Source organism: Fusarium falciforme, chromosome 3 (genome assembly GCF_026873545.1).
Source record: "Fusarium falciforme chromosome 3, complete sequence".
Classification (NCBI taxonomy): Eukaryota; Fungi; Ascomycota; class Sordariomycetes; order Hypocreales; family Nectriaceae; genus Fusarium; species Fusarium falciforme.
This window is the reverse complement of record NC_070546.1, coordinates 4,483,257-4,496,949: the sequence shown is the minus strand read 5'-3', so window position 1 is coordinate 4,496,949 and position 13,693 is coordinate 4,483,257. Positions and strand designations below refer to the sequence as shown.

Sequence of the window (13,693 nt, the reverse complement as noted above, 5' to 3'; positions counted from 1 at the left end):
AATCTCAGCTAGGTGTTATAGGTATACGATGGGGGATTGAGATTCTAGCAAGAGTAATAAAAGATGACTGCACGTTCGAGAAAGCATGATGATATTCTTTATAGGAGTCCTCATTAATTCCGTATCGATTAGCCTCTGGTTGTTCCCTGTGCCTCCACGATTTGAATATCCCACTGACTTGCTCTTGAGAGACGCAATCCAGCCAGTGACTTGCCCCAGACATCGTCAGGCCAGAGGTTGCGCCGGTCCTACGGGTTCCGTCAACCCCAAGGCTCACGCAGAACAACATGCATAATCATACGCAGAACCGATCCAAATTTACCGCCAACAACACTTATCTACGGTGTGACAAGCGGGCGGACATGCAGAGAATGTTACCTTGCATATCAGACCACGGGCGGATAAAATGCCAGGGTCGAACCAACAGACAACAACACCTGTCCAAAGACCGACGACCCCGCCCGTAATTTTTGTCGTGATCTTGACTCTCAAAACACGCACGAACACCCACAGAACAACGTACTAGGCAAGATGACGAATGATCCTGAGTCTTCTCCAGCGCAAGCTGCCAACAGCACTGAAGAGCAGGTGTCGCCTCTGGTACGTGGGACGATGGAACGGTTCACTGATGGTGGATGATGGAACTGACGTGACTCAGGAAGCTGAAGCCCCTGCTGACGGGGACTCGGCAATTGTGGTTGTGAGTACTGTAGCCCTCATCCATCAAGGAATGCCGATTGACTCGCCTCCGCTAGACTGATGATGAACTGTCCACTGCGTCGTTGCGCTCAAGCATTCGCGAATACCACATGATCAATGGCCGTGGATATCACCGAGATGAGAGCAAGTCGGGGCCGAATCGCTTGATCAATCTCCAGCTAACTATTGTTTGCAGAATACTATCTCCCTAGCGATGAGGTACAGCCTCTCATTGATTCAATGAAAGAACATCGCTGACAGTGTTGCAGCATGAATCAGAGCGACTAGGTAGCCGAGCGTGAAACTCTACGCATGAATTGAAGACTCATGACAATTTGGCAGATCTTCAAAACCACCAGCTTCTCCTAACATTTGGCGGCAAGAGGTATTTCGCTCCCAATGCTGAGACAGCCAAGCGAGTCCTTGATGTCGGTACGGGCACAGGAGTGTGGGCGGTCGAGTTCGGTATGTCAAGACAGACCTCGTTGAAGTAGAGGCTGACCTGATCTTCAAAGCCGACGACCATCCTCATGCTCAGGTAAGATTCATGAAGGCCTAGACTCGATGTAGATGACTCAATTCAACAGGTCTTTGGTATCGATATTGCCGCTATCCAGCCGACTTTGTGAGTATCAACCCCAACCGGCCTGAAAATTGTCTAATAATATTCCAGTGTCCCTCCCAACTGCACTTTTGAGATTGACGATGCCGAGAAGGATTGGACGTGGAGTCAAAAGTTCGACTACATCTTTGTACGCCTCATGGTCGGCAGTTTGGCCGACTGGGACAAGTTTACACGCAAATGCTTTGAGTAAGGTCACAAAACCCCCACTTGCACGCTTCGTTCTGACCAAGCCCAGAAACTTGGAACCAGGAGGCTGGCTTGAAGTCATTGACCCTACTTTCCCTGCTAAATCAGACGACGGAACACTCAAGCCCACTTCACCCTTGAACAGGTGGGACGAACTAACCTCCAAGGGCGCCGCAAACCTCGGAAGACCCTTTGACGAAGGCGTAAACCACGAAAAGCGCCTCAAAGAACAGGGCTTTGTCAACGTGACGCGAAAGACGTTCAAGTGGCCCATTAACACCTGGCCCAAAGATCCAAAGTACAAGGAGATTGGACTTTGGACTCTGGCCAACATTGAGAGAAACCTTGAAGCCATCAGCACGATCCTGTTGGCGCATGGGCTTGGTATGAGCCGGGATGAAATTTTGGTTTTCCTTTCCGAGGTGAGGGCCGAGATGCGGAATCCGAGGGTTCATGCTTATTGGGAAGTGTGAGTTTCAACTTGACCCCTGATCGATGGTGAAGCTGACTGGTGATGCAGATTTGTGGTTACTGGACAGAAGCCATAATAGTAGGTCCGAGTATGGTGACGAGCAGATTGTTGGAATTATATATCAAATTGAATAAACGCTACCTGCCCACGTTACTAACTGTTGTGGAATACTAAATGATTGCAGCCTTAAGACTTGAGCATTCGTCATCCCGTATAGACAAACGATAGCCTATTTCTGGTCATCGGGCTCTCCAATGGATCGTGCAAAAGATAATCACTGCTCGACTCATCACCCAATATCAGGGAGTGTCAAGAAATAGAGTTAAAGGCTGTTCGCCCTTGCCAGTTGGCCGAGACTGCACTGAAACCATTGCGACATCACACCGGACAAGCCGACACAGCAATTGCACGTCATATCTTGGCAACGAATTCTCCATAACCGGGGTGAGTCAACTGAACGCATAGGGCCACAAATGAGAAACTGTCTCACTGTCGTCAATAAAAACAGAGTTTGCCTAGACCCATATTCATCGGCCAAGCCGGGGTTTCATCCGTCTTGTCTTTACGGCGCGGCCAATCACGACGCGATCCAGGCCGTCTTGGCGAAAATACGGGAAATGGCAAGGGAGCCAATACTTTAATTCAATGTGTCTGGGAGGCTTGGAGAGTCATTCTTGCACGGGCCGACATGAGTACAGGCTCAGTCTGGCTGTGCGACTTGGCCGAAAATGCCAACTGTCAGACAGAGATAAAACCCTCCAACAGCCCAATTCTTTGCCATCTTCAAGTATTTCCAACTTCACTTCGCGTCAATCCACACCATGGAAGGCAGTTATCGGCCTCTTCCTGCTAACGCACCCTCTCACGATCCATCAACGCCTTGGCGAGGGAGTCGACCAAGCAACCAAACGCCAAGCCCGCCTCACCAGCACGAATTAATGGAAAAGACAACACCTCGGTTTAGAGGCCTCCCGGCGCGGCGGCGATCACGCCCAAAGCTCTGGCTGGGGGTGGTTGGGAAATGGCTCATCACGGTGGCTTTTATTGTCATCATTTACGTCATTTTGATCGGGTATTCCAATTATGAAGTCATTTCCAACAAGCAGAAGCGATATTTCAATGCCCTAATTACTGGATTTTTAATCGCGTTGGGTTTGACGACTATGAGCCAGTTGACAAACGCCGTGTCCGATCTGAGATGGTGGATCCTTAGCCGTAGACCTCGCTCGGCAGGAAAGGTGAGAATCGATACTTGCAGCGGAAGAGAGTATCTACTAACTCTTTTACTCAGGTCAAGGCAATTCTGCACGCTACTAGTATGACCCAGGTCTTGATGCTGGCCATCAAGTCCAGTCGAACATCCATCCACCTCAGCGTCGCAGCTTGGGTCATCTTATTCCTCGTATGTTCTCTGTGCCGTTCTGTGCGAGACTTTATACTAATAGCGTTGGATAATCCAGGGCTCTCAAATTGGCTATGCCTCTCTCGGACTGTGCTATTCCGTAGAAAAGACTGAAGACCGCGCGCTGCTCGTTCCTGGCAACGTCTCCATCCCCAATCTCTCTACAATCGAGACAAACAAAGTCATCAAGCAGTCCAGTTCTATCAGGGCACAGCAATACACTGCCAACAGGTTTGTTCTGCCGCAAAATCAAGGCCATTGCAAAGAAAATTCTCTGACAGCCAAACAGTTACGGCACCGTCTCCCTGGCCCTCAACTGGGCCGATCCCGACGCCATGCCCATTCCCGGCACGCTCTGGTTTGCTGATGATTACTCCCTCTTCTGCACCATCAACTACTGTTCCTATGTTTTCCGCGAGACAAATACGCAGACACTAGGAGATCCACGTGCGATTCCCGTCACTGTAACAACGAACCGCAACATCAATGCCACCGCACAATGCTCTAGCTATCCAGTTCTTCAAGGAGGCAACGGCACAGACTCGAGTATACGAGTAAAGATTGACTCACGAGAAGTCAACATCACCATCCCGCACCAGAACGGACCCGATCAAACGACGTACATGACATCTACAGACCAGTCTTGCGGGGAAGGTTGCAGTATTCTATCAGTGTTCGAAGCATCATCGACGGAGCCATGGTTCTACAACTGCACTGCAAGGCTAGGATCTGTGGCTAATGCCACTAGACCCGAGCATAAACTTGGTAGCAATCTTGCACAGCTGGCAACGTCGGCAATCGCATTACAGGGCTATGCCAACAATGGAAGCTTCCAGTACATGACATACCCATCGGCAGCCACCTTTGGAATCCCCGTAAACGGCTCAACTGAAGCCATGGGGCTTCTCCTTTCTCGCTTCACAATCGGTGTCCTCAGCACCGTCATAGAGTCAAACTCAGACATTGTCGTCCAAGGCCAAGCACCAACCATCGGGCAGAAGCTAGGTGTCTCGCACTGGGGAATCATCCATCTCATCATCTGGCTGACAGCCGGTCTACAACTGCTGCTGGCGGTGCTAGCGACTTGGGTGGCGGAAAAGGTGGTTGTCCCAGAAGAGAACCCTCTCGCCGAAGCACGAGTTTTACAATCCATGGTGACAGAACAAGGACCTCAGATGATCAACGGCCAATCGTTTGAGACTGTCCCGTTGGGTCCAGCCAAGTCATTATGGATCTTTAAGGACCAGTATGTAGGGGATGGTGTGTACGATTTATATATGGAGGAGGTATCGGGATGATCAGACTTATAGAGCGCGCCGATTTTCATTAACTTTTATACACTTTCCTAGCGATGCTTTGTTCACGAGATCTACTTGTATCACGATTTTAGACTACTGTGCTATAGGGTACGACAACACCCCTCCCAGCGTTCATTCGTTTACATGCAAGACAAATCATATTTACAAGCCCTCGCGAAACTCATCACCAAATCTTGGCTAACGCTTTTGTAAGGCAAAAATTTGAGAAGTTGAGCTTATCTAGTCAAGCCATTGTCCACAGATGTATTGGTTCCGCCGGTCTCGGGCGTCGCTCTCGTACACCAAAACAGGCAAAGTCGATCCTGCAGACCCATGTTCTAGGAAGCAATGGGGAGAACAAGGCGGGCCGACGTCCCAAAAGACCCGAGACTCCTCATCATCAAAGAAAAGCATTCACAATATTTGACACACAAAGAACGATATCCACGGAATAGAACCTTTTGTTTTTATATACTCCAGCTAAGATGTAGCAACGCAAGATGTTTAATAATGCTATGGCTAAACAGCAATCAGGGTGACATGCTGCGAGATAAAGACCCTGTGTTGAGTGATTTTGACAGTCTTGGACCAATCGGAACTAGAGACAACCATTAGTCATGATCATTATCAGCCGGTTCTGGAGTTGACCTCCGAGTTGTAAATTCTCCTCCATCAACTCCCACCATAAACGGTTGATCAATCTTTTATGATGCCTACCTTGAGTGCGGATATGTACAAGCCTGCTCCGCGGCGTGTAAAAAAGACAAACATTGTCCGAACCCGAACTGGTTGCATCACATGCCGTGAGCGAAGAAAAAAGGTACGTTCCAATCCACAGTCAGCGAGCGACGTGGAGCAACTAGGTTGACTTGTGATAGTGCGATGAAAAGAAGCCCGCTTGCAGCACATGCGCAAGACTTGGAAAGCGCTGTGAAAAGTACAAGGCAGGCTTCAACTTTAAGAATGTGTCCTTTGATGCATCGCCAAGTCCTCAGCAGGGAGCTCACAAGAGTAGAGGCCGGTATGCTCAACAGGAGAAATGTTCGCTAGAGGCAGTCACCGCGCAAACCCCATTGTTTCATGGATCATCTCCCATCAACTCGACGACAGCTTCGAAGCCAAGCACACGGGCGCCTGAGGAGACAGCTTCCTTGACCCCGCTTTCGGAATCAATGATATCGCTCCCAATCAGTCCCCTCTCGGACATGGGGGTTGCTGGCCTCGAGTTTTCCAACACTGTTCTGGGAGATGGGTTTGCACTTTGGGCTGGGGACGCCGATTACGGCTCATTAAAAGAGTTGACTAATGAGCGTTCACCACGATTCAGCGCGGATATACCTCTAGGGACTCCTCCCGGCACCTCAGAAGCCCCAGGAACTTCTATCCAAACACAAAAGCCTGTCGGGACGCCGCTACTTGCTGAAGATGGCTTGCAGAATCAAGCTCCACTGGACTGCAACGTCTCAGAATCTTTCGATTTCCCTACGACAAGCCCTCCCACTACAGAACTCATGTTGCTGGACAACGATTTCACATCCAACGCGATGCAACCTTATCAACTACTCAAAAGCCCAAGCTCCACATTCCAACTCAACGACAACCAGGTGGTATACATGGACTTCTGGCTTAATCAATGTCTTCCAGCTCTACACCCTATCTTCAAAGACTTTCCCATCCTCGGAAATCTTCCCCTCGTGGTTACTGACACCATGATGGCTCTCTCTGCAGGACGTCTCAGCCGAATGTTACCACAGAGGAAATCCTCCGACTTTTCAAGCATTCCAGGCTTCTCGTTCAGACCTGACTCTAGTCATAAAACGAAGAGTCAGAAGTACTATTACTCTGCTATACGCGGGATATCTGACTGGGTCAAGAATGGCAGCGAGTTTCAGACGACTACTACCCTTGCGACCCTAATCCTCTTCTGCTATTGGGAATCGTCAATGGGCAACTTTCGAGACTTTTCCGTTCACTCGGGTGGAGCTACAAAGCTCATCGAGGCTCAAGAGAGTACCTTGGTACAACAGGGCTTTGTCGGTTATGGGCTCATGGCTGCTTGGGTGCGAGCTCAGATGAACAACTGGTGGCGACGGATGCACTTCAGCACGGTGGATTTTCAACGAAAGCAGGACCCAGTGTCGATTTCTCCCAACGTTGAACTCATCTTGGACCTTGTTGGAGACACAAAGGCTTCAGTATTGGTCATACTCTGCGAGTCTCTTCGCATATACTCCTCCGCGGTTGTCGGCTACTGGGACTTGTTCCGCGATCCAACCCCTACCAACGAGGATAGCCAGCCGGGTTCACAAACGCCTACAGCCTCCTCTGCAAGCCGAGAGGGAGATGCATGTTTATATCCCTACACTCTACTCATGAAAGCCCAAGCCAGAAAGCTGAACGATTGGCACACAAAGCTGCCATTATCCCAGTTACCCATCACATCCTTTCACTCGGCGGGACCGGCCACCTCAGAAGACAGCAGGCTAACTATCGAGCCGTTATACTTCCAATCACATGATTCAGCGATGAATTACGCATACTACATTACAGCACGAATCATTCAGAGTGCAGATTTGTTAAAGGATCAGAAATCTACCACCTCGGCACAAGAAATAGACAGGTGGGCTCTTATCCTGCTTCAGATTGCCTCTGGCATCGATTGGGAAGAGTGCATCCGCCTCAATACGTTCGCAATCGGCTTCTCCGGCCTCCTGCTAGTTTGCGCTATGCACACCTCAAACCCAGCAATTGGCCTCTGGATCCAAAACTGGTTGGAAGAGCGACAAAGAAACAGTCACCTGGAAGAAGGCAGCTTTCCCGTTTTGCAGATACTTCAAGTCCTACGCGCGGTCAATCATGAGCGAGCCAGGGGCCGAGACCTGTTTGCTGTCTTTCAGACGGTTGATGATGGAGGCGGTGAGGGCAAGTTTCACTCATACCATAGCCAGACGCTAACGTCTGTTATGGTGTACGGGAAGGAGAAGAATACCGAAAATATGGTTTCTTATAGCATCCCAGTCTAATATCGAAGAGGTCTATCATTCCTCGTCCATCTCAACACAATCCTCCGGGTCTATCTGTTCAACAAAGCGCCAGATCTCCCGCTGGTAGTGAACAAAACCATGAAGCCAGTCTTCCGTAGAAGTCTCACTAACTCGCAGAGTTGATCATCTGTATCCCGTCCGTCAAGCCAGTGCAGCCCATCGATGACACACACCGTATCCGAGGTCAGAAGTTGAGCAGCCTCATCGAAAGCGGAATGCGCCTCGTTCAAGGTCCGTATAGTTCCGTTCAAGCCCGAGATCCGCTTCTCCAGGGCAATCAGCCGCGATTGACTCGATGAGTCTGTAGAGGGAAAGAGAAGGATTGCAGCAAGGAACTGATGCAGCAATGCGTAGACAAGTGACACAACCCCTTCGGCCTCCCTTGAAGGGTTACCCTCGCGCGGGTCTTGGCGGTTGATGCTGCAAAAGTATGACACTAGAGTATCATCTCGTAGCTTGACCTCCCAGGCCAACTCGATGATCTTGGCTGCCAGGATAGACATGTTGTTTTGGTGATGCTCTGCCAACTTCGGAGGCCCTTGAAGCCAGATGAATGTAGATCCTTCATCGTCGCACTCGAGCCAGTCTTCCACACGCTGAAGCATTTGATCAGGCATCGAGTCAATGTGAAAGCCTTCGAGGATCAGTTTTATTCTCTGGCTGTCTAAGAAGCCCTCCAATGTCTTCATAGCGTTTGACTATGCATTGACCATTAGCCGCGTGACACGTATAAGTTAAATGATGGTGAGAGATCTCACCATATTCAATAGGGAAGATTGAAGTTGTTGACTGCCACTTTCTTCGTTGGTTTTCTTCGTACTACGGTGGTGCCTAGGCGGATCTGTTATAAAAACTGTAAATGGTAATTAAAACTTAAGACTTGGAAAATGGCAAACGCAATAGTAGCTTATATCGCTTCCAACTGCTATCAGTGACAGTTTGCAACAGCCTCATATGGCAACTTACAATGGCAGCTTCTAACAGCTAGCAACAACAGCTTGTAACAGCTTGCAACGACGGCTTGCAACAGCCTCATGCGGTTTTTGTAAGACATTCACAGAGGTCAACCGTATAATAGACGCTAATCATTGATCCAATCTTGGACCTGAGGCGTCAGCAGGCGACTCTTGATCGAATCAGCCAGCTTCCGGTGCGAGTTCCTCATCTTCTCGATGGTAAGTGATATTATCTTCTCTCAAGTGTTGGACGTCTTTGTCGATGTCCTCAACGCTCGACTCTGCTCCTCCGATTTCAAGGATGATCAGCGGCAACAGTTCTGGCAGACCTTTGCTAGGACACCGGTAGGCCGATGGGGAAGGGACCAAGCGAACAACACTCATATTTGAGTCATTATGTACACTCACGCGGAAAATAGCAAGAAAAAGAAGAGCGCTACCCATCGCTTCCCATTACCATCATTGTTGATGGAGAGCCCTGGAGTGTGTCGCTATCGCGCACCATATTGGGGATAGCGTCATCTCCACCAACATCAGTGAGTTATGGGACGATGACTAGGAACGCTCGGACAAGACTTGTAGAAATAGGTTAAATACATCATTTTCTGGAAATTCAGTCAAAGTCAAGATCACCCTCGACTCACCTAATCACAAGTAACGCTCAGCAACGCCGTGCAAGTTACAAAAATGACTCTTCCACAAAGACTCGCGCCCCCGCACGACGAGCTACGTCAGTTTTATGTCGGAAAAGGCATCCACGATGTTCCCAAGCCTGCCGTCATGTTGGACGTGTCACGGGTTCGAAGACATTGCCAATCCATGCTACAGGCTGTGGATGCCTTGGGTGTCGGATTCCGTGCCCATGTCAAGACACACAAGGTCAGTGAAAACTGCAGCTTCGACGATCACCAACTGAACCCTACCAGACAGTCGAGGGCACCCGCCTTCAAGTAAGGCAAGGCAGTGGCGACATAAGACTCGTGGTATCGACCCTAGCAGAGATCGATCATCTTCTCCCACTCTTCAAGGAATATCAAGACGCAGGCCGACATGTCGATATCCTCTACGGTATCCCGCTTCCACCATCTCAAATTCCACGTCTCGCTTCTCTTGGTTCCAATTTGGGAAAGGGCAGCATCGCTGTCATGATCGACCATCCCTCTCAGCTCGACTCAGTCAGGATCTTTTCCCAGCAGACGAAATTCACTGCTCGTGTCTACTTGAAGGTCGACACTGGTTACCACCGTGCGGGGCTACCTCCAACATCCTTGAACAAGAATGGCTTGATAGAAGCTCTTGCGCAGCTCGAGGCTCAGGGGGAAGCTGAGCTAATCGGACTGTACTCGCATAGTAGCCTAAGCTACAAAGACTCTACCCCCGACCAAGCTATGGCTAATCTAGAGGGTGAGATCCAAGGCTGTCTTGAAGCCGTACACGCCCAGTCCCATTTGTTCCCCAAGAATAAAGAAATCACCATCAGCGTCGGGGCCTCTCCTCAAGTTACAGCCATCGAAAACTTGACCAACTCCGAAGGAGATTTGTCAGATGCTGCCCAGTCTCTACGTAAGGCTATTCAAACGGTCTCAGCCGGGAGACCAGGTGGACTTCAGACCACGCTTGAACTCCACGCAGGAGTGTACTCGATCCTTGATCTCCAGCAAACTTCAACGAACTCCAGGAGGTCCCTGGGGTCATTCGAGGATGAGATTTCAATCTCAGTCGTTGCTGAGGTCTGCAGCGTCTATAACGACAACGAACGATCTCAACCAGAAGCATTGGTTGCTGTTGGGGTGCTCGGGTTGGGCAGAGAGTCATGCCCTTCGTATCCAGGGTGGGGTATCATCAACAAAGCTCACCTCAAATCTCAGACAAACTCGGATAGGCGATTGATCATTGACAGAGTCAGTCAAGAACACGCCATTGTTGCCTGGGAGCATGGTAAAGATGAAGATACCGTCGATCTGCCTCCTCTTCCTTTGGAAGTTGGTCAGAGCGTTGCCATCTTCCCAAACCACGCCTGTATTACTGGGGCTCTGTATGGGTGGTATCTTGTAGTTGACTCGTCTGATGAGGAGAACCCGACTAAGATTGTTGACGTGTGGGTTAGAGCGAGTGGATGGTAGACCAGTACGCGGCCAAGCGTAGTGCCGAGCAATACAATATCAACCACGTTACATATCAAAGCACATAATATGTCTCTTTGTCGTCTAAAATATCCCTTGAACTCATTTAAATGGCAGCTCTACACCAAGGAAACGTCCTCACCCTCGGCCGCGTTGTCTCGGTTCTTCACAACGCTGTCAACAGCAGCCTCAGCATCTTGATCACCGTCAAGCATATCCAACCAGCACGTTTGCACCTCTTCGTGATTCAGCAGCGAAACGGCGGTTTCTGCCACTGATGCACGACTCACGTTGCCCTCCGATCCCTTGGTCTTCCCCAATTCAACATGCCCTGTTGGTTCATCTGACAACATGCCAGGTCGGAGACTTATCCCTACAAAGTCGGCTCGCTTGGATGCTTCTTGGAGCAAAATCTCATCTGCAGCCAATTTTGCCTTGCAGTAGTTCTTGAGATATCCGCCTTGCATCTCTTGAGCGTATTTCCATGATGAGTCGTTCCACCAGTGAGGGGGCCTTTGACGGCAGGCCAGATAGGAGATGAGGATGAACTTGTTGATAGTGGGCGTTTCGACAGCGGCCTTGATGAAGTTGATGGCGGCATCTCGATCAATAGCAAACGTCTTGGTTAATCCACATCAGTAATTCCCTGGGTCTACTCGTTGAGTTGGCTGCTACTTACTCGTTCAGGTGCACCCTTCCCACCGGCACCGGCGCTCCAGACCACAACGTCAGGCTTCACTTTGGAGAGGAGACCTTTGGCCTGAGAGACGTCTTGGACATCCTCGATGCTGTGAACAAGGACGTTCAAGTTATTCTCTCCTGCAGGTGCCAAGCTCTCGATCTGAGGCACTTGATCCTTTGTCCGGATAACACTCGTAACAGTCCATGAGTTTCTTAGCAGCACCTGCGTCAGAATCTGGGCCACTTTCCCGTGGCCACCGAGTACAAGAGCGTGTTTACCCATTTTTGAGTGAGATAGTGCGCCTGGGAAAACTTTTTTGGGGCGTTCCTAGGGTGATAAAGGGCTGTTGTCTCTGGATGCGGCTCGAAGTTGGGCCGGCTGAATAATTCGGACACCTAGGCATTATAAAGAGCATGTCACTAGTCGTATTATTTTAACCTCACGCTCCGAGTTATGGGTAACAATCATCAAACAAGACCCTCCAAAGGGCCGAGACTATGTGAGGATAGAGCCACCTGCCCCTCTATGCAGAGGAAACAGCAAATCAAGATCCAGTCAAGCAAATATAAGCATCCAGCTATGAGACATTAATGATGTCAGATCAGGGCTTAAGGCGCGTTGCCACATGGTTCGTATGGCGTACCAAGTCTGTAGGGCGTGTATCGCGCCGCAAACCGGAGCCTCCCATTTGTCAGCCTCTTGTGTCTCAATGACGTCGAGACAATGTTAAAATCAACTTCCAACGCATTGAGATCTTCTTTTCAAACAGCATTCAACATCATTCGTGCCGTCACCATGCCTTCAGCTATTGTCACCGGTGCCACGGGTAAGTTGCACCTCTCTGCCTCAAAACATCAGCTAACGCTCCTTTACGTAGGCATCCTTGGCCGAGAGATTGTCAAGGAACTCTGCAGCAGACCCGAAGAATGGAGCACCATCTACGCCATGTCTCGCTCCAAGAAGGAGGACTTTGGCCCTAGGGTCAAGCACGTCCACCTTGACTTGACGGCCGCAGCCGAGACCATGTCAGATGACCTCAAGGACGTTGACGCAGACTATGTCTTCTTTGCTGCCTATTTGCAGCAGGATTCGGAGGAAGATAGCACCCGCGTGAATGGTAATATTCCCAATACTTGGATCAAGTGGTTGTTTGTGTCTGACGTCCAATAGGCGATATGCTCAATGCCTTTTGCAAGGCCCTCGAGATCACCGGATGTGCATCAACCATCAAGCGTTTTGTCCTCGTCACCGGAGCCAAGAACTACGGAGTTCATCTTGGTCGAGTGAAGATTCCTATGCAAGAGACTGATCCATGGTACGTATGAACTATACCAAGCTTATCAAACTTGCCGAAGCCATATTGACACCTGTCACTAGGCTTCCTGAGCCACCATTTCCTCCCAACTTCTACTACCGCCAACAGCGCATTCTGCATGAGTTCTGTGAGAAGCACAGCATAGAGTGGAACGTCACTTATTCCAACGAAGTTTTTGGGTTCGCCAAGGGCAATTTCATGAACTTTGGCAGCGCAATTGCCATCTACGCCGCTGTGTCCAAGGAACTCGGGGACGAACTTGTGTTCCCTGGGTCTGAAGAGTTCTACACCAACGCAACCGTCTTCACTGACGCTGGCCTACACGCGCAGTTTTCCCGTTGGGCGGCTCTGGAGCCTCGGGCAGCTAACGAGACCTTTAACGTCGTGAATGGCGACGTGGAGTCGTGGATGAACCTGTGGCCTCGCGTCGCAAAATATTTCGGCCTCAAAGTTCCTGCTGACCAGTTCCTCCGGGATGCCCCCCTCGCGTCAGAGAGGCCGCTGCAGCCAGAACCACCAGCGTCGGTCCTTGCCAAGGAAATGGGCCTACAGGATCGTGTGCCTCAGAGCTACATCCGCCAACGCATTGATCTCGTCAAGTGGTCTCAGACTGAACAAGTGCAGAATGCTTGGAAGAAGATGGCGGACCGAGAAGGACTAGATCCCTCGGCTCTGAACAAGGCGTCGTGGGCTTTTGCTGGATTCGCTTGGGGTCGAGACTACAACGTCGTCTTGAACATGACCAAGTCTCGAAAGCTGGGGTGGACTGGGTATCTTGACAGTTGGGAGAATCTGGAGTCTATCTTTGATACCCTTCAGAAGGAAAAAGTCATCCCAAAGATGTAACCAACATAACCTTGGAAACCGGTTATGGCGTTAATCCTGAGAAAC

The 13,693-nt window shown here is 50.0% G+C and overlaps 7 protein-coding genes across 7 annotated transcripts; 5 read left to right on the top strand and 2 right to left on the bottom strand.

Moving 5' to 3' along the window:
• Positions 1–456: 456 nt before the first annotated feature.
• On the top strand, positions 457–2,058 carry NCS54_00463500 (Hypothetical protein; the record flags this gene model as incomplete). The annotated part of the gene is made up of 11 exons (XM_053150165.1): positions 457–600; positions 659–700; positions 756–843; positions 896–918; positions 969–987; positions 1,042–1,164; positions 1,215–1,237; positions 1,287–1,324; positions 1,373–1,510; positions 1,560–1,979; positions 2,031–2,058. Exons 1-11 carry the CDS (start codon positions 532–534, stop codon positions 2,056–2,058), a joined length of 1,011 nt encoding a protein of 336 aa, XP_053006140.1. The 5' UTR covers positions 457–531.
• A 745-nt stretch (positions 2,059–2,803) lies between these two features.
• NCS54_00463400 (Hypothetical protein) lies at positions 2,804–4,682 on the top strand (the record flags this gene model as incomplete). Its single annotated transcript, XM_053150164.1, has 4 exons — positions 2,804–3,220; positions 3,274–3,384; positions 3,443–3,615; positions 3,674–4,682. 4 exons carry the CDS (start codon positions 2,804–2,806, stop codon positions 4,680–4,682), a joined length of 1,710 nt encoding a protein of 569 aa, XP_053006139.1.
• Positions 4,683–5,391: 709 nt separating this feature from the next.
• On the top strand, positions 5,392–7,705 carry NCS54_00463300 (Zn(2)-C6 fungal-type domain-containing protein; the record flags this gene model as incomplete). Its single annotated transcript, XM_053150163.1, has 2 exons — positions 5,392–5,502; positions 5,561–7,705. 2 exons carry the CDS (start codon positions 5,392–5,394, stop codon positions 7,703–7,705), a joined length of 2,256 nt encoding a protein of 751 aa, XP_053006138.1.
• Positions 7,706–7,755: 50 nt separating this feature from the next.
• NCS54_00463200 (Hypothetical protein) lies at positions 7,756–8,487 on the bottom strand (the record flags this gene model as incomplete). Its single annotated transcript, XM_053150162.1, has 2 exons — positions 7,756–8,424; positions 8,485–8,487. 2 exons carry the CDS (start codon positions 8,485–8,487, stop codon positions 7,756–7,758), a joined length of 672 nt encoding a protein of 223 aa, XP_053006137.1.
• Positions 8,488–9,369: 882 nt separating this feature from the next.
• NCS54_00463100 (D-ser-dehydrat domain-containing protein) lies at positions 9,370–10,805 on the top strand (the record flags this gene model as incomplete). The annotated part of the gene is made up of 2 exons (XM_053150161.1): positions 9,370–9,561; positions 9,609–10,805. The coding sequence occupies 2 exons, from the start codon at positions 9,370–9,372 to the stop codon at positions 10,803–10,805; spliced, it is 1,389 nt and encodes a 462-aa protein (XP_053006136.1).
• Positions 10,806–10,924: 119 nt separating this feature from the next.
• NCS54_00463000 (NAD(P)-bd-dom domain-containing protein) lies at positions 10,925–11,769 on the bottom strand (the record flags this gene model as incomplete). Its single annotated transcript, XM_053150160.1, has 2 exons — positions 10,925–11,425; positions 11,485–11,769. 2 exons carry the CDS (start codon positions 11,767–11,769, stop codon positions 10,925–10,927), a joined length of 786 nt encoding a protein of 261 aa, XP_053006135.1.
• Positions 11,770–12,282: 513 nt separating this feature from the next.
• Positions 12,283–13,648, top strand: NCS54_00462900 (Epimerase domain-containing protein; the record flags this gene model as incomplete). Its single annotated transcript, XM_053150159.1, has 4 exons — positions 12,283–12,313; positions 12,365–12,604; positions 12,658–12,802; positions 12,865–13,648. The coding sequence occupies 4 exons, from the start codon at positions 12,283–12,285 to the stop codon at positions 13,646–13,648; spliced, it is 1,200 nt and encodes a 399-aa protein (XP_053006134.1).
• Between the last annotated feature and the right edge of the window lie 45 nt (positions 13,649–13,693).